Source organism: Chiloscyllium punctatum, chromosome 29 (genome assembly GCF_047496795.1).
Source record: "Chiloscyllium punctatum isolate Juve2018m chromosome 29, sChiPun1.3, whole genome shotgun sequence".
NCBI classification, from domain to species: Eukaryota; Metazoa; Chordata; class Chondrichthyes; order Orectolobiformes; family Hemiscylliidae; genus Chiloscyllium; species Chiloscyllium punctatum.
Genome location: NC_092767.1, coordinates 61903408 through 61929150, shown reverse-complemented (window position 1 = coordinate 61929150; position 25743 = coordinate 61903408). Strand labels below are relative to the sequence as shown.

General features: G+C 39.9%; 1 protein-coding gene across 2 annotated transcripts in view; it reads left to right on the top strand.

Annotated features, from left to right (window-relative positions):
• Nucleotides 1-25068, top strand: part of zc3h4 (zinc finger CCCH-type containing 4) — a 77287-nt gene extending 52219 nt beyond the window's left edge. For both annotated transcript variants that reach the window (XM_072549218.1, XM_072549217.1), the window contains 6 exons: nt 2149-2262; nt 7121-7228; nt 9678-10030; nt 11972-12306; nt 14760-15002; nt 18460-25068. In XM_072549218.1, coding sequence (XP_072405319.1) covers nt 2149-2262; nt 7121-7228; nt 9678-10030; nt 11972-12306; nt 14760-15002; nt 18460-19967 — 2661 coding nt within the window. In that variant the 3' untranslated portion in view covers nt 19968-25068. The remainder of the gene's footprint in view (nt 1-2148; nt 2263-7120; nt 7229-9677; nt 10031-11971; nt 12307-14759; nt 15003-18459) is intronic.
• Nucleotides 25069-25743: the final 675 nt, after the last annotated feature.

Sequence of the window (25743 nt, the reverse complement as noted above, 5' to 3'; positions counted from 1 at the left end):
TCACGCTGTCCTCAGAAATGTCAAAGTCCCTCTCAGTAGTGAATACTGAAGCAAAGTATTCATTAAGTACCTCCCCTACCTCCTGCAACTCCACATAAGTGCCCTCCAATACTCCTGAACAGCCCTACCTTTGCTCCAGCCATCCTCTTGTTCCTTACCTAAGTGTAGAATGTCTTAGGGTTTTCCTTAGTCGTCCCCACGAAAGCTTTCTCATGCCCCCTTCTAACTCTCTGTTCCTAGCCTCACTAGCCTGCTCATCCTGCCTTCTAGCTTCCAACCTAACTCCCTATATCTCTTTTCAGTTCCTCCTCCCTATCCCTACCTGTGTCATTGGACTGATGTGTACCATGACTTCTGGCTGCTCTCCCTCCCCCTTAAGAATTCTCATGACTTGATCCAAGACGTCCTTGATCCTGGCACCTGGAAGGCAACATACCATCCGGAGTCTCAATCACGACCACAAATCTTCTGTCTGTTCCTCTCACAATTGAATCAATCACTATCCCTCTCCTATTTTTCCCTCCTTCCCTTCTGAGCCACAAAGCCAGGCTCAGTGCCAGAAACCTGGCCGCTGTGGCTTTCCCCTGGTAGGTTGTCCTCCCCAACAGGATCCAAAACAGAATACTTATTATTGAGGAGAACGGCCACAGGGGATCCCTGCTCTGTCTGCCTTTCCCTCTCCTGATTGCCACCCAGCTACTGTTATCCTCTAACTCCTCTCTATCACCCCCTCAGCCTCTCAAATGATCCAAAGTTCATCCAGCTCCAGCTCCAGTTCTCTAATGCGGTCTGTGAGGAGCTGGAGGTGGGTGCATTTCTTGTAGGCGAAGTCAGCAGTGACACCAGTGGTCACCCTTACACCCCACACCCTGCAAGAGGAGCATGCAACTGCCCTAGCCTCCACTCCCTCTGCTTTAAATTGCCAAGAAAGATTGAATAAATGAAAACAACCTTACTTACCAATCCTCCACACAGTCTTTTTTTTGGTTAGAGGAATAGGAAGGGTGGGAGGCATGTCTAGTGTCTCAGGTTTAGCCACAGCCTGAATATGTCGATTCACGTGCTCAGCAATCCCTGTGTCTGCATCCACTCCTGTTGAGTCTTCGCTCTGCCTATTCATGAGGTAAGTGTTTCAAAGGGAAATTTACCTTACCAGCAGCCCCCTGGTCCATGCTCTCACCACTCCCGCTGCGACAAATATGATGAAGAGGCTGGTAGAATGGAAAGTGAGAATCACGGAGACCTAGTCATCGTTAAGGAAAGCAAGTGAAAGGGTGAGGGCACATGTGCAGAAAATTGATCGGGCACTGCTTGTTGCCCTGTTTACCATGGTAGCGGCAAGTCTTTGGCTGAGGGAAAATACATTTCTGAGGTCCCCGTGTGGAAGCTGTCATCATTAGAACAGATTGGCAACAAAAGAGAAAGCTTTGGAGAAACTGGTTCACTAATGTTGTTTTGGGGAGGAAAATCTGCTTCTTTACTTCATCAGGCCTACATTTGACTTTAAAACCACAGGAATGTGGTTGATTCTTAAATACACTCTGAAATGGCCTAGCAAACTACTCAGTTGTATCAAATTGCTACGGTGTCTAAAAGGAATGAAATTGGACTGACCACCTAGGCACTGGAAATGACAACGATAAACCCAGACCCCTCAATCCTGCAAGCCCTTCTTGCTAGCATGTTGGACATTTGTGCTAAAGTTGAGAGAGTTGTCCCTTGGCTGGTTGAGCAACGGCCTCACCATTGTCTGTAAGGTACGATTTGATGAATATGACTATGTCCCAGACACCACACTGGCCCCAGGTTGTCACTGGTGATTGAAATTGTTCATGCTCAACAATAATGACTGAGCAGCATTTTGTATGGCTTTTTATTTTTTCATCACTTTGCATGTTGTGCAAAGCCCTACTCCATTTTGTCTTTTAATGGGATTTATTTGCAACTATACACTGTCTGCATGACTCAAGACTTTAAAGTGAATACAACTGAATAATCCCTTTGTTACTTGACAAGATTTTGTAACTTTTAAACCTGACCTCAGTTACCAATGTGTTTATCTTAAAAAAACATTTGCCATATTTTGTTTTGCACAGTTATGTTCAAATGAGAATGATGAAGAAATAATACTTTTTCTCATTTTTACAGGGAGACCAGTGCAATTTCAGCCATGATTTAGGCCCACCAAGAAAGCGGGAGCTCTGCAGATTTTACTACAATGGATTCTGTGCGAAAGCAGAAAATTGTTTGTACATGCACAATATCCTTCTGTATTCTGATTTTGTAGTGGTGCTAAACTGATGGTACAACTCAGCCAGGTTCTGTTAATAGGAGTGTAAGCCATGTTGATGCAAGACCTAGGAAAAGACTACTATATCTTGATTTGACACTGTAAAGGCTGTAGTTTCAATGCAGTATTAAGTGCTTTCACGGAGCTTCAGATTTCTGGCACAGCTGATAAGCTTGTTTTACAAATACAGTGTTGATGAAGTGCACAATCTCAACTGTGCTACCAGCATATTCCAAGTTCATTTTCCAGGAATGAAGCTTTGAGCATGCATGTTTTAATTTCAGAAAACTAGCGCCATGTCTTCACCTTAGTTTTATAAAAGCTGGTTAATGCAGAGGGACGACTACAATTTTACAGGAAAATAATATTTTCTAAAAAATTGTAATATTACTGGGTTTAAACATGGCATAAACTATGTAAATAAATATGGAGAATTAGAGAAAGTACAGGAAAATTATTATTTTGGGAGGGAGTTCACTTTTTCTTAACCTAAAAGGTTTAATCTAAATTTTTATTTTATATGTAGTCTTAAATGTACTTCATATATTTCCTTCAAGTGTTGCTCTTCAATCCCGGAAAAAATTTTACATTAGCTTTCAGTCATTCTTCAGACACTCACCTTAGTTATGCTTATTTCGATTGGATTAAATTTGTGATTCTTTCTCGCTTGTTCTAACAACCCTCCAAGGTTTGTTTGACTGGCCTGTAATTGTTTGGCTAACTCCAGAATCTGCTTTTTGCTAAATAGTGCCACTTTTTAAATAATTATATGGAAGCAGCAGTCATCTTTTCTCAGCTTGCATGCCAGTCTGTTTTTCACCAATTCCTAACTTTGAAAAGTTCAAAACTGACCATAATGTCCAATCCCTATCATGCTGCTATGGCTGATATTCTGTGAGCCAGCTTGAATGATTGTGTTAGCCCAAGATTTCCCCAGTTTAAATTCATAGAATCACACAGTATAGAAATGGATCCTTTGGAGCAAGCATTCCATGCTGACCGTAATTCCAAACTAAACTAGTCCCACCTGCCTGCACTTGGCCCATATCCCTTCAAACATTTCTTATTCATGTACGTATCTAACTGTCTTTTAAACGTTATAACTGAACCTGCATCTACCTCTTAATCTGGAAGGTCATCACATGCACGAACCACAAAATAGGGCCCCTTAGACTTGAAATCCCTCACCCTAGGAACCAGAAACCTGTCATTCCTATTATCTATACCCCTTGTTATTTTATAAACCTCTCTAAGACCACTACTCAACCTTCTACCCTTCAGTGAAAAAACTCTGAGCCTATCCAGCCTTTCCTTATAACTCAAATCCTCCATTACCAGCAACATCCTGGTAACTCTCGTCTGAACTCTCTCCAGCTTAAAGGTATCCTTTCTATAACAGGAAGACCAGAACTGGGCGCAGTATTCCAGAAGAGGCCTCACCAATATCCCACACAACCTCAAAGTAACATCCCAGTTCCTATACTGAAAAGTCTGAGCAATGAAGCCAATCCTGCTAAGCACCTTCTTAACCACCCTATGTATATATGATGCAAACTTCAAAGAATTATGTACATGAACCTTAGGTCCCTCTATCTACAACACTGCACAACGCCCTATCTTTAATTGTATACATAATGCAAAGGTGCCAGTGTTGGATAGGGTTGGACAAGATCAAAAATCACACAACACCAGGTTGTAATCCAACGGGTTTATTTGAAAACACTAGCTTTCGGACTGCTGCTCCTTCATCAGGTGCTTGCACTGTAAGCTGGTGTTGTGTGATTTTTAACCTTTAATTGTACAAGTCTTGTCTTTGTTTGTTTTACCAAAATGCAATACTTTTCATTATCCAAATTGAACTCCATCTGCAACTCTTTAGTCGGTGGACCCAATCTTTCAAGATCTCTTTGTATTCTTAGATAACTTCTGACAGTGTTTTTCACCTGTTGAACCACGTCCTATGCCACCCTCTCAGAACAGCCAATCTGCAAGCTTCCTCCTGTCAAATAACCAGATAAGCCTGAATGCAGAAGAATAAGAAATAATGATGTTGTATGGACAGCGGTTTGCCTCCATTATGATATGTAATGAAACTACGTGCAAATAAGGATTTATTATCACCATAATTTGACCTCCATTGCATAATACATTACCTCTTCTAAAAACATGGTATATCGTTAGGCTGGCTGCAATTTGTGTGATGAGACATCTATTTCGGTAAACAAGTTCAGGTGTATATAGAAAGAAACTAATAATGTCCCCCATTTTTTAGGATAAGCATCTTTTTCTGTGGACTCCTATCTGCTTTCTTCCAAGAGTCTTCTAACTATTGAACAAATTGCCTCCTTCCGGAGGTCTTTTAAAACTTTTAGGCTTGGTGTTAGCTAGTCAGTATTACTCAATTTACTTCTCTTCTGCTATTTCTAACCTTGGTGCTCTGCACCCTGGGTCTTGACTGTTCAACTCAGTGCCACTAATGCAAAGATATAGCATAACATCCAGTGGCCTTGATCTGATTCCAGAGTGTGGTGGTGCTGGTACACCTCAGTACCTCACTCTGCTGCAGATAACCCCCGGATGCTGCACTTCTCTTTCTTCCACCGTAAACATGTTAAAGAACATCCCTATGCCTCCACTTCTTGCCTTAAAACAACTGCCAAACCCTAAAGAGACTATTGTTCCCAGTAATCTACCCAGGCTTCAGGACAACATCGACCACATTACCATGCTACTCTGCCGTGGCAACCTGTGCAAAACATGCCACATCATCAACATGGATGCTACCATAACACGTGTGAACATCACCCACCATGCAGATGTTACAACAATGGATGAATGGACATTATGCAACAATTGCCAGACAGGAATGCTCCCCCCCCCCCAAGTTGGGGAACACTTCAGCGGTCAAGGACATTCAGCCTCCGATGTTTGGGTAAGCTTCATCCAAGATGGCCTTCGAGATATACAGTAATGCAGAATTACCGAGCAAAAACTGATAACCAAGTTCCATACCTATGAAGACGGCCTCTTATTGGGTTCATGTCTTGCTGCATGTAATCCCATCATACTGTTCTGTATCTGTTAAATCTTCCTTCGTGTTCTGTTTTGACGCCATCACCTTGATAACTTCTTTTGATCTCTCTAATTAGTTTATACAGTTTTGGATTACTTGTTACTTTGGTTAGACCCTCGGCATGTGACTCTTATACCTGTCATGTTATTCCAGTCATTTGGTTTTCTCCAGCACCACCTTATTTTGAATTTTTAAAATTCATCTCTCTGCATCAATCAATTGGATTATAGGTCATCCATTGTCTTGCGATTCAGCTGTTGACACTTTACTGTCACCTACTGACACTTTTGATCACCTGCAGAGACTTATTATTCAGCCTGTTGACATTCCACTCAGGTCATTTGTATGATCTTTTGATCTTCCTGTTTATAAGTTTTGTGCCTTGTGTGCTTGTTTTCATTTCACCTGGTGAAGGAGCAGCGCTCCAAAAGCTTGTGATTTCAGATAAACCTGTTGATATAACCTGATGTTGTGCGACTTCTAACCTGATTCCAGAGTGGTGAGGTGTGAGATCACCTCTGGGTAGTTATTGGATAAAGGTCAGTTTAAGAGTGTGGTGCTGGAAAAGCACAACAGGTCAGGCAGCATTCGTGGCATAAGCCCTTCATCAGAAATTAGGCTTTTGGGCTGGAGGGCTGAGAGATAAATGGGAGAGGGGTGGGGTTAGGGGAGGTAGCTGGGAAAGCGATAGGTGGATGAAGGTGAGGGAGAAGGTGATAGGTCAGGGGGTCAGTGATGGACGGGTTCGGAGGGTGGTGCCGAATTGGAGGCTTAGAACTGGGATAATGTGGGGGAGAGGAAATGAGGAAGCTGTTGGAAATCCACATTTATCCCATGTGGTTGCAGGGTCCCAAGGTGGAATATGAGGCATTCCTCCTCCAGGCGTTGGGTGGTAACGGTTTGGCAGTGGATGAGGCCCAGGACCTGCATGTCCCTGATGGAGTTGAAGTGTTCTGCCACGGGGCAGTGGGGTTGGTGGGTGCAGGTGTCCCAGAGATGTTTTCTGAAACGATCCCCAAGAAGGCGTCCTGTGTCCACGATGTAGAGGAGGCCACACTGAATGCAACTCAGCACCACCCTCAGGACTTGTCCATCTCTGCCCCCTCTGACCTATCACCTTCTCCCTTACCTTCATCCATCAATGCTTTCCAAGCTCCCTCTCCCCAACCCCACCCCCGTCCCATTTATCTTTCAGCCCCCCCGGCTAAAGGCCTCATTCACAATGAAGGGCTTATGCCCAAAGCGCAATTCTCCTACTCCTCTGATACGGCTTGACCTGCTGTGCTTTTCCAGCATTGCACTCTCAACTCTGATCTGCAGTCCTCACATTCTCCCGGAGCTCAGGTATAGAATCATACAAAATATTATCTGCTCTGAGCTATCAGATAAAATTTGAAAGTTTTTGCAGATCCTAGAACTTTCTATATACTCCATAAACTTAAGCAGATTTTTTTCTGCTGAATTTGTGCTCCTCTGCAAATGTAAACCTTAAGGTTTACTGTCGGCGAATGAGTATATGAATAAAACTAACCCTAACCTTCACAGTTTAGAAAAGAGACAAGATCTAATCTGGTACAGGTTATGATAGTTGTAGAATTAACAGCATCAATTTTTTCTTAAAGGGATAAAATTGAGAGGTTGTTGACTCATACATTTATTGATCCGTTTGAAAAATATCAAAGTAATTGATAAAATTTTGGTTGAGTTTCTGTAGTTATAAAAATCAAGAAAGTCATTATCCTTAATATGCCTCACATGAATTCCCTTGTAAGTTCTATCATACAACTGGAAATTGTTACCAGGGTGATGAGTGCAAATTTTCCCATCGACATTTAACTGAAGAAACCAGGGAGCTTCTGGACAAGGTAAAGCAAATTACAGATTTTCTTTCACCCAGTTTTCTCCCTTTCTGTTAGCAGTGACTATCAACAAGATGTTGTTGCCTCGAGTTGATACATTGCTCTTTAGTACATTGCTCTAGTCAATTCAGTTGTGATTCTGGACCTTATCTACAGATTATTTTATTTTTGGATTGGAGAAAGTATATTTGAATGCGGCCATGTTCTCTCAAATATCTATATATGAGTAGTTTTCAGCAGGTGGTCACTGGGTGATTTGAATAGAAGGAATTATGGCTGATTTGTGAGATCATTATGACTGCCTAAATCAGCTCACATTAAAGGCCATGAATTGAATAGGAAAATGTCAAATCTTCATTGACAGCATGAATTACTGCAGTACATTTTTCTTTCAGTTCTTTTGGTAGCACTGAAACAGATAGATTTGAATTATTTATTTCAGTGAACACAGATGTCATATAATTGGCAGCCAAAATTATTACCTTCACACGGAAATTGCTTGTCTTCGAAAGAGGTTGCATTAAAGCTATTCCAGTTAATGATATTGTAGTTTCTTATACTTGTGTTATCACTTTGATTGCATATCCACAGTTTGAATGTTTAATTTCATGCCAGCAGAGCAGGGCAAAAAAAAAAAACTTTTTCTGGTTTTTCTGGAAAATTTGTCTCTTGAGGTGGCTCTCCTGTCCTCTAGTCCACCTGTGTAGCCTTATTGAATTCACTGGAGTTGACCTACATTACCAGCAGTGCAATAAAAGAGAATTTTACAAATCTACATACATTTATATCCATAGGTTAAACGATTGTATTCCACAGTGTGTAAGGAAAGTTAGTTCTTTCCATTTGTTAGCAAGGTGTTGGCTGTGCTGCTGGGATTATTGAACAGTGTTGGTTTTACAAGTCTCACAAACAGTTAAATAGTAAAATGGTAGTCAAAGAAGGATAGAGCTGTTTATAGATCAGAAAAATGATCTTATGAAAGCAGGTGGGTGGCTAAGGTATGAAATGAGTAATTTCCAGGTGTTTGGATCAGCAAAACTAGCTGCTTGAAGATGGTAGAAGGTAAATTGGATATCATAAAATTCAAGAGGATGTCAAGAGAATTGTGGTAGTGTAGTTGTAATGCCACTGGAATAATTATTCAGAGGGAACATGGACTGAAATTCCACCCTGGAAACTAATGGTCTAAATAAACTTGTCCTTTAATAACGGGAAGTGGGTCACTAGAGGCTCATTGATGATGTTACCTATTATGGTGAAGAAACATCTGAAAATGAACCTTCCAGTTCAGCGAGCAAACTTGCATCCAAAATGTCCTTTATATACCTAATGCCATGTTGGGAAGGAAGTCTGTGGTCCTTATCTGGTCTAGCCTGCATTTGACTTCAGACCTGCAATGGTGCAGCTAACTGTTAACTGCCATCTGAAATGGCCCAACATGCCTCTCTGTTCAAGGGCTGTTAGGGATAGACCAGCAAATGTGGCCCACATGCCATGAATGGATTTGTACAAAAAATGCATTTAGTAATGTAGTAGTCTGCAATTTGAAAAATCTCCAGATGGAATACACCTCAGGAAGCTAAAAGAAAGTAAGGGTGTGAAATTGCAGAACCTCTGGCCCAAAGTTTGCAGTGAGACTCGGAAATTTAGTGAACAATAGGAGGATTGTAATAAATTACAAGAGGACATAGATTTGTAAAATTTAATGTGGAGAAATATAAAGCACTGCATTCTGGTAGGATGAATGAGGAAAGGCAAAATTAACCAAATGGTACAACTTTAAAGCAGGTCAAAAACAGAGAGACCTGAGCTGTAGGTATACAATCTTTAAAGGTATAAAACAAATAAGGAAGGCTATAATTAAAGAGGACAAGAGCAGCAAAGTTATACTAAACATTTTCAGAGCATTCATTCGGTCTCAAATGTGATATTGTTTATTTCTGGCCATCGCACTTTATTAAGGGGACTTTGCTTAATGTACAGAAAAAAAATTACTAGAATAGACTATGATTGAAAGACTTACAGTTCTGTAGAGAATCTGGAAATCAAGTGTTGTCCTCCTTCAAGCAGAAAAGATTGAGGTACGTTAATAAAAGTGTTCAAAATCATAAATTGTTTTGTTAGAACAAATAAATAGAAGCTGTTTCCAGTGGCAGAGGGGGTCAGTAATCAGAGGACATTAATTGAAAATGATTGGCAAAAAGAACCAGAGCAACATGAATTTTTGTTTTACACAGTAATTTGTTATGATTTGAAATGCATTGCCTGAAAGTGAGGTGGAACTTTCAAAAGGAAATTGACCCTGACAGAAGGAAAATTCTAGGGCTATGAAGAAAGAGCAGGACATCAGATGAACTCATTAGTTCTACCAAAGGATCATGCACCCCTCTGGTGTATCATTTTATGGTTTTGTGAATTGGTCATTAAATTATTAATTTTTCATCTTTTCAATCAGATGCTAGCCAGTGAGGCAGAAGCTGGGGCAGAGGATGAGAAGGAAGTGGAAGAGCTAAAAAAACAAGGAATCACTCCCTTACCGAAGCCGCCACCTGGAGTTGGATTGTTACCCACACCACCTCGGCCTCCAATGCCACCACCTTCGAATATGCCCAATGTCCCTCGGCCTCCCATGATGGGACCACCTCCCCCACCTGGTCCCCCACCACCTGGTCCCCCACCAATAGGTCCTCCGCCTCCAGGCCCTCCACCCCCCGGACCACCATGTCTTCCGGGCCAAAAGAAGATCCCCTCGCTCTTTGAAATTGTTGTTCAACCCACTCCACACCTGGCACATAAAATGGGAATGAGGTAAATATTTCTTGCCATATTCTTAAATTTTGACACCAATCTATTAAACTTTCATAAATGGCTGGTCTCCAGTGCAGAATGACACCAACAGTGCGGGTTCAATTCCTTTACCAGCTGAGGTCACCAGGAAGGTCTAGCCTTCTAAGCCTCTCCCTTTGCCTGTGGCATGATGACACTCAGGTTAAACCTGCCACCAGTTGTCTCTTTCAAATGAGACAGCAGGCTGTGCTCCTTTGGGATTGCAGCAGTTTTCACATACCATACATACTTGAGTAATGATTGATGTCTAAAAATGGGCCCTGACTTAGCCAAAAAAAACATTAATCTTTCATGTACAGGTTGACCCACAACATTTAGCTCTATTTACTTGTTGTCTACTCACCATTAATGTCAAATGTGTCGTGGTGCATATCTAGTTAGTAGATTCATAGTATGTCACAGTGTCAAATGTGGCAGTTCAGTTTCTTATGTCCGCACATGTGAAAACATGATGCCAAGGCTACTACTTCACTCGTACTCACTTTGTTCCTGCCAATCCCACCTTCTAATAGGAACATGGTATCAATAAGGAATGGTAGATGCAAAAGTGTGAATTGATAAAGAATGGCACTGGAAAAGGCACAGATCAGGTCGCAGGTCAGGAGCGAACGAGTCAACATTTTGGGCTTCACCTTTCATCAGGATGAAGGGTTGATGAAGGGTTAACCCTGAACTGTCAACTATCTTGCTCCTCAGATGCTGCCTGACCTGTGCCTTTTCCAGTACCACACTTTATCGACTCTGACTTCTCAAGCATCTGCAGTCCTCACTATCTCCCAGATGCACAAACGTATTTAAACTTGGTCATTGAGTTTACAAAGCAGGCAATAATTGTTCATCAGCTATATAAATGGGACATGTTTAAAAAGCTAGAGAATTCAAAGTATTCGAGAACATTGCATACAAGAGGAATCTCAACTTTGACAGAATACATATACAACAGGGGAAGGCCTTGCAAGTGGCTGCAGTTGGAAGATGAAGTCACAAAACAGCTCTGTGAAAATCATCGGTACGGACTCTCAGTTTCTCATGTAAAAGTTGACATCTTGTTTTTGACTAAAAATTTACCATTGTGTCTGTTCATACCTAAAACTAATGTTTACAGTATAACATTTTGTATAGAACTTTACAATGTGACTTTACCACATTTTGGTCCACTGCTAACCTGTTGTTTCCTCCCGTGAACTTAAGGTTCAGGGGGATTCACATACTACAGCAAGATATGCAAACTTAATCATGGATGAGATCCACCATTACTTGAGTATTTATAGTATATGAAAGCTACCATAGTCCCAGATGATCACAGGCTACTGTGTCATTCGAGAGAGAGAACTGATGGTGCTATTATCCTGAAGATTGTCATGTCTCAGCAGAGGGGAATAGTAGGCAGTCAGAATAGCCAGTTCCTTGTTTAGTGATCGTTAACAACAAAGTTGATATTTGCTGAGGATAAAAGCAAATGAATCAAAGGACTTGCTTCACCCAAGCCAGCCTTCAGGTGGATGTTTCTGATATCACAGGTGGAAAGGTTCGTTGGAAGTATTTGATGCTGTTAGAATTTTTATTTCTTTATACCTGCCATTTCAGTCCTTTCACCTCTATGTGGAGCTGCTCAGACATAGTTAGAATACAGTCAGGACTTGAAGTTAAGGCAGAGTTGCTACAGTAAACAAAAACAAATGGACAACCACAGCAGACCTAGCAACATCTGCAGAGAGAAAGCAGAGTTAACATTTTAAGTTCAGTGACTGGCTCTTTTTCAGAATTCGGAGTTGCTATAATGTTTGGTTTAATGCTAAAAGAATGCAGCTCTCCTCAAAGGATAATGTTGTAAAACAATGGCAGTTGCAAGCTAAGCATAAGTTTTAGAATGAAATTTATTTATGCTCTTTTTCCACATAGGCCACGGTTCCCACCACCGCCCCCTGGATTCCCAGGGCCTCCAGGACCTCCTGGGCCATCAGGACCTCCCATGGGTCCAGGTCCTGCTCCAGGTATGGGACCAGGTCCCATGTCTAGCCCAATTTCTGGACCTATGCCAGGCCCTGGCCCAGAGGAGATGTCTTTAGGCCCTGGAATGAATCCAGGACCACCAGTAGGACCAGGCCCTCCCGTAGCATCGTTCATGCAAGGAGATCCAGGAATGATGCCTCCTCCCTCTTCTGATCCCAATTTCTATGATAACTACTATCAACAACAGGGAATGCAGATGGACCTTGGTCAAGATGGAGTAGAAGGTAGGACACGGGGTATGAACCTTGTTTTTTCCAGTCCAGGCCATTGATGAATTATCTGTTTTAGTATTGAAAAAAAGAGTTGCAACAGAAGATTGCATTTACCTGAAAATTTGGAGGATTAACCCTGATGATCCCTAATTTACCCATACTTTTCCAAGTGGATATTCATTCTCTCCTTCAGAATTTTCACTAATAGTTTCCTGCCAAGGTGTGGCGCTGGAAAAATACAACAGGTCAGGTGGCATCCGAGGAACATGCGAGAGTCAACGTTTCAGGCAAGCCCTTCATCAGGAATGTCTCCTACTCCTCAAATTATGCCTGACCTGCTGTGCTTTTCCAATGCCACACTTTTCGACCCTGATCTCTAGATTCTGCAGTCCTCACTTTCTCCCTACATGGTCAGCAAAGCAAATGGAATCCTATACCTCTTAGTTGGATGCATTGAGCATAAAATCAGGGATGCTATGCTGAACCCACATAAAATGCTGGTTCTGCCTTAACTACAGTAGTGTATCCATTTATGTGCACTACTCTTTAAGAAAGACATGGAAGCCCTTGAGAAAATGCAGAGGATATTTCCAGAATGGTTCCAGCAATAGGGCCTATTAGTTGCATGGTGAAAGTGAGGACTGGAGATGCTAGAGATCAGAGTCGAGTGCGGTGCTGGAAAAGCACAGCAGGTCAGGCAGCATCCGAGGAGCAGGAGAGTTGATGTTTTGGGCAAAATCCCTTCATCAGGTGTATACAATTATGATAGGCTTAGTTAAGTTGGATGAGGAAAATCTCTTAAATTGAGGACTAGGGGACACAGATTAAAAATTTTAGGCAAGAGATTCAGGGGGATGGTGAGAGAGTGCATTTTATGCAGCAAGTGATCATATCTGGAATTTAATATCTACAATAATTTCAAAAGGGAATTGGATGAACATTTCATGGGGGCTAGGTAAAAACAATAACTGCAGATGCTGGAAACCAAATACTGGATTAGTGGTGCTGGAAGAGCACAGCAGTTCAGGCAGCATCCAACAAGCAGCAAAATCGACGTTTCGGGCAAAAGCCCTTCATCATTCCTGTGCTCTTCCAGCACCACTAATCCAGTATTTCATGGGGGCTGAACTGGGAAATGGGATTAATGGGATCTGGCGTGGACTTGATGGGGTTAATGGCCTCCAGAATGAAAGGAAGTGATTGACAGTACTGAAATTATGTCTGTCATTCTTTATGTCTGTCCAGTTGTACAGATATATAATATTTGGTGATTCCCTCTTTTTTTCAGCCAACTGATATTTCAGCTAAGGCAGCGTATTTGCATACTGGCAGAGAGCATTGGGATTTTGTATTCCATTCTCCAGTCTCATTCATGTTGAATTACCATCTAACCTCTTTTTGCCATTGTTTCATTGTTTGAAAAAGGTCTAGAGCCAAAGTGCATTTCCATCTTCTTTTGCAGAAACTAATTTGCTGGTGAATAGGAAATGGAGGAGTCTGTACGTTTACAAGTATTAGATTGGAATAATTGCCAAATGATTTCTACATCATTATAAACAATACGGAACAATTGTCCCTTTTAACTCCTATGAGCAGGGTGTCAATTCCAAACAATTACTCTTGAACTGTATAAAACAAATACACAGAAAAATAACTTTCTTGTTGCAACAAGAAAAAGTTGATAGGTGTGTGAGAATAATCACTCAAATTCAACATAAATCTTCCTTATCTCTCTTTGATGTGGAGGTGCCAGTGTTAGACTGGGGTGGACAAAGTTAAAAATCACACAACACCAGATCATAGTCCAACAAGTTTATTTGGAAGTACTAGCTTTCAAAGTGCTGCTCCTTCATCAGGTAGCTGTGGAGTAGGATCACAAGACACAGAATTTATAACAAAAGATCTCAGTGTCATGCAATTAAAATGATATATTGAACAACCTAGATTGCTGTTAAGTCTTTCATCTTTTAGAATGGGTTGCAGGTTTCGCTTCATTAAACATGTAAATCCCAGAACGTCTTTCCAGTCACATTCTTGAGATTGCTTATGGTTTTATAAAAAAAAGGTAACATCTCAGCTCAGACATTGCATTAAAAGTGTGAGGTTAGAGTCTGTTTGTATCCCAATCTTGAGTTTTTTTATAAAACCATAAGCAATCTCGAGAATGTGACTGGAAAGACGTTCTGGGATTTACATATAAATGAACCGAAACCTGCAACCCATTCTAAAAGATGAAAGACTTAAGAGCAATCCAGATTTGTTCAATATGTAATTTCAGTTGCATGACACTGAGATCTTTTGCTATAAATTCTGTGTCTTGTGATCCTGCTCCACAGCTACCTGATGAAGGAGCAGCACTTTGAAAGCTAGTACTTACAAATAAACCTTTTGTACTATGACATGGCATTGTGTGATTTTTAACTTTACCTCTCTTTGTTCACTCTTCCTGTTCATACCTCTGCCAGGTGCTTATGAAGAGATGGACGAAGGAGATGGCCAGCCAGTTCTGCTTCAACATATTGAGGAAATGGAAGGTGAAGAGACTGAAGGTGATTCATCCAGTCAGAAGGGCAATGTAAATATTCCTGACTTTCTTCCTGCGGCCCAGCGAGCACTTTTTCTCCGCATCCAACAAAAGCAACAAGAGGAAGAGGAGAAGGCGAAGAGGAAAGCAGAGAACAGCCAACGGGAGAAAGAAAATGAGGAAGGTGCACATTACTTTTATATTCTGCTTAGATATTATTAATTATCTGAGTGTAGCCATAAAGAAATAAGTAAGCAGATGTTTTACAGTTATCCTTAAATGGTGCGTAATTCTTACCTACAATATTTGAAAATTTGTTGCGAATCTGAAGAATTTGTATCTACTGTATTCAAATATGTTAGTCAAAAAGAATTAGCAGCAAGAGTGGAGCATTCAATCCCCATTTGATAAAATTATTGCTGATCTGATTGTGTTCTTAACTGCAATTTCCCATCTGCCCCCTTCAGAACACTTGACTACATTGTCAATCAAAAATTTATCTAACTCAACCTTGAACACATTCAATGAGCCAGCCTCCATTACTCCCTGGGGAAGAGAATTTCACAAATTCTGTAAGAATAGAATTTATCCACATCTTCATTTTAAATTGGAGCCCTGAATCTTTGTCTCATCATTCCAGACAGCCCCACAAGGGTAACATTTTTTTTCAGAATCATTGAAATAAAAAATCCAAAGGTTATTGGACAATAACATCATCTCATATTCTTCTAACTTTCAATGGATATGGGCACAAACTATTCAACCTTTCCTCAGAAGATAACCTCTTCATCCCCAGGAATTTTTGAATTAATTATTTTCTGAATTGTTTCTGATGCAGTTCTATTGTTTCTTAAATACACAACACTGTATATGTGTTTTCCTTAAGGCTGTGTACAGTCGTAACAATACTTCTTTATTTTTGTGCTCAATTCTCCTGCAGTAAATGACAACATTTTATTTGCCCTCCACTTGCTGTGCCCATTTTTGTGGCTCATACCAGAACACCCAGATCTCTTGAAAATGTTTAGCTATGCAGCCTAGGAGAAAGCGAGGACTGCAGATGCTTGAGATCAGAGTTGAGAGTGGGGTGCTGGGAAAGCACAGCAGCTGAGGCAGCATCCGAGGAGCATGAGAATTGACATTTCAGGCAAGAGCCCTTCATCATTCCTGATGCAAGGCTGTTGCCCAAAACGTTGATTCTCCTGCTCCTTGGATGCGTCCTGAGCCTCTGTGCGTTTCCAGCACCCCACACTTAGATCTGCATCCTCTCCATTCAAATAGTATAGATCAACCTCGATTATCCGAATGGATGGCGGGGAGTATTTTGTTTGGGTAACTGATTGTTTGAATAACTGAACTGATCGTAAACAAAGGAACCCACACTAGGACCTTGAAATCTTGTTCAGATAATCCGAAATTTGGATAATTTATGGTCAGATAACCGATGTTGTTCGGTATACTGTTTTTTTATTGTCCCTGAAGTGAACAAATTTACATTTTTCCACATATGCCCTGCCAATTCTTTTGTTCATTCATTTAACCAATCTTTGTCCTTGCTACTATTTCTTATGTGCCCTTGACAGCCTACTTTTCCACCTATCTTTTTTGGAAAATTTAGTTACCATAAATTGGGTCTCTTCATCCAAGAGGAAGCTTGATTATCCAGATTTGATTATCTAAATATCGGATTATCCAGGAATATCGCAAGGTCCCGATACTTGGGCTAAACTATGTTATCTGGCATTTGATTATCCGGAATTCGATTAACCAAAGGAAATATTCCCCGCCTGTGTCCTTCGGATAATTGAGGTTCCTCTGTAGCTTGTTGAGGCCTAGGACTTATCTGTTTGCACTTCATTAGTTACAAATTGTCTACTCAAAAATAACCCAGGTATGCCTACGCTATGTTTCCTGTTAATCAATCAATCCTCAATCCATGCAACCTCCTGTATAGTACCCTTGGATGAGGCACTTTACTAAAATACCTTTTGGAAATTCAAGTTTATCACATTTACAGGTTCCCTTTGTCCATCTTGCTTATTGCTTCAAACATGTCAAGAACAGTTTCCTTTTCAGAAAGCCATGTTGATTCTGCTAGATTGTTTTATGATTTTCTAAATGTCGGACTGTGAATATCTTAATAATGGATTGTATCATTTTTCTGTGCTAATTGATAGGCTAACTGGCCTGCAGTTGGTTTTCTGCTTTCTGTCTTCCTACTTTCTTGAAAACATGTTAGGTTTGTAATTTTTATATCTGCTGGGACTTTTGGAAGTTTGCAAGTGATGTATCCACTATTTCTGCAGCCACTTGTTACAAGACCGTCAGATGCTGGCCATCTAGTCCAGGCAATCTGCCAATCTTCAAGTTTTTGTGCTAATTTTTCACTCATAATTTTGATGAATTTAAATTTCTCCCTCCTTTTTTCTTAGTCAAAAACATCTAACATTAAACTTTATTCATTGGGATTGAATTTTAAATCAGCAGTCCAAGTCTTAATTTTGAGAGTATTGATGGTCCTTGCCAGGCTGTAAGGTTTGATAATGGGTTGTAATACTCATTTACAATGAGTCTTGTTTCCCCCACCCTGCATAAATTGTATCGCCTTCTGCCTGATAAAGACCAACATTGACACCACTAAGCCTATGTTTTTAAATGGAGAATGCTGTCCATTTATCCATTGAGGGTAAATGGATTGAGGGAGACAAGCTGGCATGCAAAGTTAGTAGTTAGAGAGTGAAGGATCAGGAAATGGGATTGAAGGGCTCACAAAGCAGGTTCAACTCTCCTTTCCCCAAACTGCCTTGCCACCTAACTCGTTGCTGAACAGTTCTTGAAGCCCCCACATAGACTGGGCATTAAAATGGCAGGTAAGGGTTGGAGAAGTACTGCATTAAAATGAAGACTCTCAATGTCACTTTCAGCTCTTCAGCAAATGTTTGCAAGTCCCTGCTGCACCAGGTCAGAACTTCCAGAGTACATCAACAATCGTTCTGCTGTCTAAGCTTTCTGGATCTGATCATCCCCAGCAAGTTACTTCTTGGTGAATTCCCTTTTTCTAACTTTTCAAGATTCTTGTGTGTTCTGTTCCCCGATTTGAACAGAAACTGCCTTCTTACCAGCAAACAACTTGGTCTTTTTACATGGTTTTCTTCTGCTTCACGACAGCAACAAATTCTATTCTATCATCTGTGTTTACTTAAGAGATGCTAAAAACTGCAATAGTCAATAAATATTTCAATAGTTTGTTTGACTTGCTTTCCTCATGGAAACCAGAGATCACCTGGGCACTTCTTTGAAATTAAATGTTTATCAGGAATTCACAATCCCTCCCCCACCTTTCATTTTGCTTCAAATGAAGGGATGTTTTGAAGCATAATCATCTTGGAAAGGTCACCATTTAAGACTACATAAAAATTTTTACTATCTGATATACCTCTTAGTCATTTTCATGGGTTTAAACTGTCTCACATTGCATGACTCAACTTGAAGTAGCAAAGTGGAGAAACCAGGGTTGTGCAGTATATTACACCACAAAATATACTGAAAGTTTGTGCACTTTCTTAACTTTATTATTCTATCATACTTGAACTAAAATAGCTCTTGCAGTATTTAATAGGGTGTTGTTCTGTGCTTTGTAGGTGATGGTGATAATTGGTACTCAAGTGATGAAGAGGATGGTGGAAGTAGTATGAGCTCCATATTAAAAACACTTCGTCAGCAATCTGCTAGCAAGTCTCAAGTACAAGCCCAGAGGATGGTACATAACAACAATGGTAACAGCCAGAATGCTGTTGATCCACGCCTTCAGAAAGAGAGGCAATCAAATGTGAATCGACCTGTGGACCCTCGGATTTCGAGGGACCCCCGGCTTTCTCGAAGCATTGAGAACACATCAGGAACTCCTGCTTCCGATACGCTTGCTGCAGAAAGCAGGACTGTGACTGTTCTGAAGACAGATGCCAGTAATCAGCCGGCCCCTGCTATTGCAAAACCTCAAACCGCAATTAATGAGGAGGAAGGAGAGAGAATTCTGAGGGACAGGGCTGTCGCCATTCCTCTTGATCCTTTGCTGGGTTCTTCACTCAGGGATCCCAGGTGTCAGCTGAAACAGTTTAGCCACATTAAAATGGACATCTCCCTAGGTAAACCTCATTTTGCTAGAAGTGTTTTATGGAGCCCAGAGGACTTGATCCCACTGCCTATTCCTAAGCCAGATCCTGTAGCTGCTCCTGTACCTTTCCCAGTATTGGATCCTAGGATAAACCGTTCTCCACAAACTGGTCCTTCAGACCCTAGGCAGCGTATTGCTGATCCAGTAGTGGAGCCCCCCCAGCCAGCAGCAAGTCCTGCCCTTCCAGACTTGAGCTTATTGTCCAGATTACTGAAGAGTGTGGATGCTTCAGCAACCAAGGTGACGGCACAGAGTGACAAACCTTCTGACCCCAGGATGCGAAAGATACCTGCGGATCCAAGACTGCAGAGGTCCTCTACTGGACTCCAAACCTCTAACTCTCAATCTGGAAAACTTGTGGAACAAACTGAGTCCCCTGTTACCCCTTTAGGGAAGGAATCGAGTGCTGGTCTTGCACCATATGATCCCAGGTTGGTTACTGCTGGTGGTCAGAGCAGAGGAGGAGCTGGAGGAGCTGGAGGACAGAGCAGTATGCTGACTGGTATTAGTTTGTATGACCCAAGAACTCAGAGCACCCAGGGTGCAAATATCAGAAATGTAGAGTCTTCCAGTGAAGGTAACCAGCTGAAAGGGTCAGACATCCCTAAAAGTACCACTAAGCCAAAAGAGCCATTGTTTGTAAGAAAATCAGCATTGGATCAACTGGAAAATGATAAGTCAAGTTCAGAAACTTCCACAGACAGATATAATAGTTACAACAGACCTAGGCCAAAACTAGCCACACCTGCTGCCCCGTCACAGGATTCAGGTCAGTCAGGAGTGCATAGCCTCCCAGTGCCATCTCTGTTTGGACTGATTCACCCCCAATTTTCTGAGGTGAAACAGGTCACTAAATCTGGCTCAGGTAGCCCCTTTGGTGGGAACAGTCCTCACGAGGAGAGCGAGCAGGACACAACCTCCCTGAAGGATGTTTTTAAAGGATTTGATCCGACTGCGTCACCGTTTTGTCAGTAAATTGTAAAAGGACAATGAATTCTGCATTTATTTCTGTATATTTAACCTCATAGCAGGGGCTGGACACAGCATCGGGCAATATTTTATCATATTCTTTAACTTTGTAATTTAATACATCGATAAATGTGAATATGCTTAGAAAACAGGTAATAGAATTCACCAAGTTGAAGTTTAGTGGGTTTGGCAGAGCAATATCTGAATCCAAAATGTGATTCAGGCAGTGATTCAGACTCTTCAAAATCAAAACAAGCAAAAATGTGCTTTTTCCAGCTATTGATTTTGAAGCATTCTTTCTAAAGAAAAGTCTGTCTAATAGCAGATGCTTGTCTGTCACAAAATACAGAGCTCCCACTGATTTGGACATTTTCTTTTGACTGGACACAGTCTTTTAGAAGTAGTGCAGTATAATTAAACGTATAAGTACATAATTGAGATCAAATGTATATATAATATGTTCTGAGTTGAATGGCAAACTTGGGCAGTGACCCTTTGACACATTCAGATGAGTCTTGTTCTGTGGGTTCCTGAGTTTATCTCTTCCCACTTGACCTGGGGAGGAAGAGGTTGAAGCTGGGATTTATCAAATGAGTAGGCCTCCTGCAGCCTGTGCCTCACCAGATAATCCCAGTTTGCGAGGCAAAACTCCCAAAAATATTTCACATATAAGGCTGTGAAGTATTCCAGAATTAAACAAAGAACCCTATCAGAAATATTGAATATCTTAAACATGTATTTTAAAAATACACATATATATGTATATAAACTATACTTTTGCTAAACTGAGGGACATAATATTCAAAAATAACAGAATTTTTTTAATCAAAGATAAAGAGCTTATATTAAAAAAAAGCACCTGGTTGCAGCCATGGTACCTGGTTCCCCAGAAACTGTGGCAAGAACTGATGGTTGTTTGTTAACATTCCTGGAACATGTCCAAATTGGATACGTCTTCCAGGTTATCAAGGCTTTCTCAACTTAAGGATTCCACTATCCATGAAATTTCCACAACTGACTCCAAATACTATATATTGAAATATTTCTTCTGTGGAGAAATCATACACAAGGTGCTGCTTTGTTTTACTTTTGTTTTAGTATCTTTATATGGTGAATATGTACAAAATGCAGAGAAAAAGTCAAGCATTCACATAGTTTTAGACCTGTTTGTATCTGTAGCTTAGACACTGAAGAATCAGAGACTGATGGATTAGTGTAGAATAATCTGTGAATAAAATGCTTTTTTTTTCTGTTTGTAAGGCTCCCACATTTCCTAAAATTGAGATCAGATAAATAGCGACAAGATAATTTTGGTTTAATAATACGTGTAAATACCTAGGGTTTGCTGTTAAAATTTACTTATAACAAAGTTTCCACTAACTCTGTGTTAATTCCTTGACAGAATTATTTTATTTTTACAATTATTATCAGTTTGTGCTTTTATCCACTGGTCCATCTGGTACGCCAAGTTAATTTCCTGTTACAGTGCTGTAAAATTGATGCTTTGCTTCCTTGTCAGATGGTTATAACTTCTCAGAGTTGCCAATCAAATCCAAATAGACTAATTACCTTAATCGGTTTCAACAAGCCACATCCAATATTGTCATGTCTAGAAACAGGTTATAGAGTAAATTCATTCTCAGCAGATGCTGCTAATTTACCAGCAGAGGTGTGTTGACAAGTAAACAAGATAGGCAAGTGCAAAATTAACCTGTCAGTGTCAGCAAGGTATAGAACTTGTCAACAAGATTTATATTATGATCAGCTAATGTGTTGACTGTTAGCTTTGGGGTTTAGCATTGCAGGGTTAATATTTAGGATTATGAGATAGAGAAATATGAATAAAAGGTTCAAGTATAGCTGAAGTATTCACCTTGTTGTGGTGGAAAGAAGGACGGTGCATTCTGGTGAGTTAATCTTGGGTGTACTCAATGCAACATAGATATAACCTAGGGCAAAATGGAATGGGTTTTGTTTTGTTGGGCTGCGTTAAAATCCTGTAGTGTTACATATACAATAAATAATTTAATAATGTGGATTTCGACCTGATACTAGGAGTGTAGATAACCTGATTTCCAATATGAAGACTGTCTGGAGCTTACTTTGCAATGACGCTGTCTAAAAGAGCGATAGCTGTATTAGTGTTGGGATTGCAATGACCTTGTACAGTTCTGCCAAATATATTTTTGTTACGCATATAGTATAGTGAATTATCTGTGGTGTACTCCATTGGTGTAATTAACATTTATTACACAAGGTTGTATGCCTTTTGACCTTATGATACCATTCAGTATCTAGTATGGAGCAGCTGGCTGACGTCACATAGTGCAATATTCTAAGTTGTATTTACATTGTGTTTGAATTGTACAATATTTGATACTTTGAATGTTTGACAGGTATATTCCAATATTCGGGCTCATGGAGATTTAAAATGCAGGAGCACTGATGCCATTAGAAGCTGTTGATCAGGTTCTCAGCCTTTTTAAATTCACTTCCCAAGCATTTATTCTATATCATTAACATTTTGGAGATGATGTCCTTTTTAATGAGGTGTATTTATATATTTTATGTACAAATTACTAAGGATCTGTATAAATTGTTTGCTTTTCTTCATTTCAAAATATGTGTGGGGTATTTGAAATGTCCTCTTCTTGGACGACACGTAAGTGTAATCAACAAGCCATTTATTATAAGTTAACAATCTTTAGCCGTGATTTAGTAATTCCCACACTTTTTATCAACTTTCATTTGAAGCACATTTTATCTTTGGTGCATGAGTATTATCACTGAAATAATTATGAAAGTTAACTTAAATTTATTGTTTTTTAAAGTCTCATCAAAATAAGTCTTCCTCTTTTAAGAATTATTCTGTTGATAACTGATATTCAGCATTGAAAATGTCCAGAAAGATGAAGTTAATTTGTGGACTTTTTGAAATCGTGTCCCTCGGACATTTTTAAGTGAATATGGTCAGTCATGGTGCCACCTTGATTTTTTTTGCCAGTCATTGAAAAGAGAAGCAAGGTGTAAATTCCATACCACATATCCATTCTATGTTTCTTTTGTCACAAGATAACAGTTTTAATATACCAAATAGGAATCGTTCCATTTTAAGAAATTTAAGCTACAAAAGTGGAGATAAATTCTTTGCACAGACAGTATTAACAAATGGAATATTCAGGAATGAGGAAGTTTAGTTTACGAATGGATCAAGTTCGCTGGTGACAAATAAAATTGCCATTTGGCTATTTTCACCAGCCTTACCAGAACACCAATTGTGATCCGATTTGGAGATGATGTGAAATGTGATTTACTACATGTTAGTAAAAATACAGTATTTCCACCATACAGAGAAATTGAACTGCAGTTTAATATTTAGGTTGGCTAAAGTAAAAGTAATCTCTTTTACCAAGTCTGTATCTTCTGAAGTCCCAGGATGTTACCTATTCCAGAAGGTATCAGATGGGACAGTGTAGGCCGCATTGATCATGCAGCATCACTATGCACTGTTGAAATGGGAAGAAATTGAAGGGGTTCTGTTCGTAATTCTGTAGCTAAGTGGTACTCTGACGTTTCACTGAACTAGCTTGGAAAGGCGCTTCATATGTGGTTTTACAGGGAACAGTATTATAATAGGGCTATTTGTACTGCAATCTTACTGCTTGTAACAACTGACATCCGAAGGGGAAACTTCATACAGTGCAAGATCAGTTGCAAATGAGAAGATCGTTGTTTAAAAATTTAGGGTGACTGTAAATGAAATGTATTCTTTACACAGCTGTATTATCTCTTCAGTGAATTTGGATTTAATTTCATTTGGATTCATTTTTGAGTGGCCAAATATGCAGCCTGTGCTTCCTCTCTGTGTGTGTCTGTATGTGTGTAGATGCCTTGATTTGTCTTATTTTGCAAACACATTTTAGGCAATTTATCCTTGGATTATTCAAATGGTTTGAGACTGCAAAATGATAATCAATTTTTGAAAAGGAAGAGCATTCAAAGTTACATTGAGAAGTCAGAAAAATGGCGCTTGGTGAATTACTCACTTGGAAAGCTCGTGCAGACATGATGGACTGAATGGCCTACAGTGCCATAACAATTCTATGAATCTGTAATTTAATTGTCATAGTTATGCTTTGTTTAAAAGTCCATCACTCTTTCAACTTGAGTGTTAATCACATCAAAGTAAGTGAGTTTGTTAAAACAGTACAATATGATTTAAAAAAAAGAGATCGTTGAGATAGGTTTGCAGGCTTATACTCCTTGAAGTACACAGGATGAAAACCTCACGGCCAGTAGGCATTGCTGCTTTGATTTAAATCCACTTTGTGACTCTGCTAACATTTAGTAACAGTCGTGTGTTCAACAGTTTAAGATATCAAGTTGCACTTGTTTGTAATATGTTTAAACATTTTCCATGTACTATAGTGTGCTAATTCTGAAATGAATTAGATAAATTTGCAGATTTGAGTGGTTCCTCCAAAATGGATTTGCAGTTGTCTAAATTCAGATCTTACCAGTACACACTGAATTCTTTATTGTGGATTGATTATTAATTAGATTTGATTGTTGAAAAGACTGGGATTTTAATGGTTTGGCTAATGTATATACACAAAAATAGTCAACCACATGTTCTCTTGGGCCAAATACAACTTCTGCACTGATTACAAAACAGGTTTTATAACTGTTCTGCTAATATAGAAAGCAAACACAGCTAATATTTACAAAGTACTTTGCTATTTGACTTGTGGCAACTAAAATTACCACACAAGAGATGTTCAATATACAAAGTGTTGCCTCATGCTGGGTCCAGCCTCTTCACACAGCTCCCACAAATCTGTTTTCCTTATGTGTAAAAGAAAATCAGTCTTTGTATTTATCTGTCTTTGAAATGATCGTATTAATTAGCTAACTATATATCTTTCTTTAAACAAAAGATGCTATTTGAAGAGACGTCACAGCATGCTGAAGAAACTTGTGTAAGTGTGTTATGTTGCATCCTTAAACCATCAATATCACATCTCATTTGTGATAGGTAGATTGTATTGTCATGTATCTTTCAACTTTTTAACCAACAACTAATAAAACATACAATATTGACATTTTATTCTTGGTGATGGGTATGTCCTCTTAGTCTTTTTCAGGTTGTGATTAGCCATAATGCTGGTTGGTTATTTGTCACGTTTTTGATGAAGACCTAGTGACCATTGCTAGAAATGTATGTACTAAACATTGAGGTTAGAATCAGGTTCTGTCATGATTCCTTCTTTGATGAAGAAATTTATTGTCTAGGTCGCTGTTAGTTGGACAAGATATTGAAGATTTGCTGCCACCTGTGAAATTATACATAATGTCAGAGCCATGGTAAAAGGAATAAATAGAGGGAGCGGGGAAGCTAAAAATCTGGGGAGTGGGGAGTCTCTAAGTTTTCAGTTGAGATACCATTCACTGAAATATCAAAAGAGGTCAAGAAATAGGAATGGAAGAGATGGTGCACTACTTTAATCCTAGCTGATGGAGTGGGAGACATTTGTAGGCAAGAAGATACTTGTAAAGTGGGGTTGGATAGACGATTGCAGTTCCCGAATTTATCTATAAAACTCTACCTGCACAGGTAAAGCAGATTCCATATAAGTTTAAAATCGGGTATAAGAGGGATATTTGAGGATAAGAACCGACAGGGTTATGGTGTAAGCGGGGCTATGGGACTAATCATGATTGCTCTTTGAAAGGTGTAGTTGCTGGACAAGTTTTGGCGGGTCAGGAGATGACTTACTCAGTG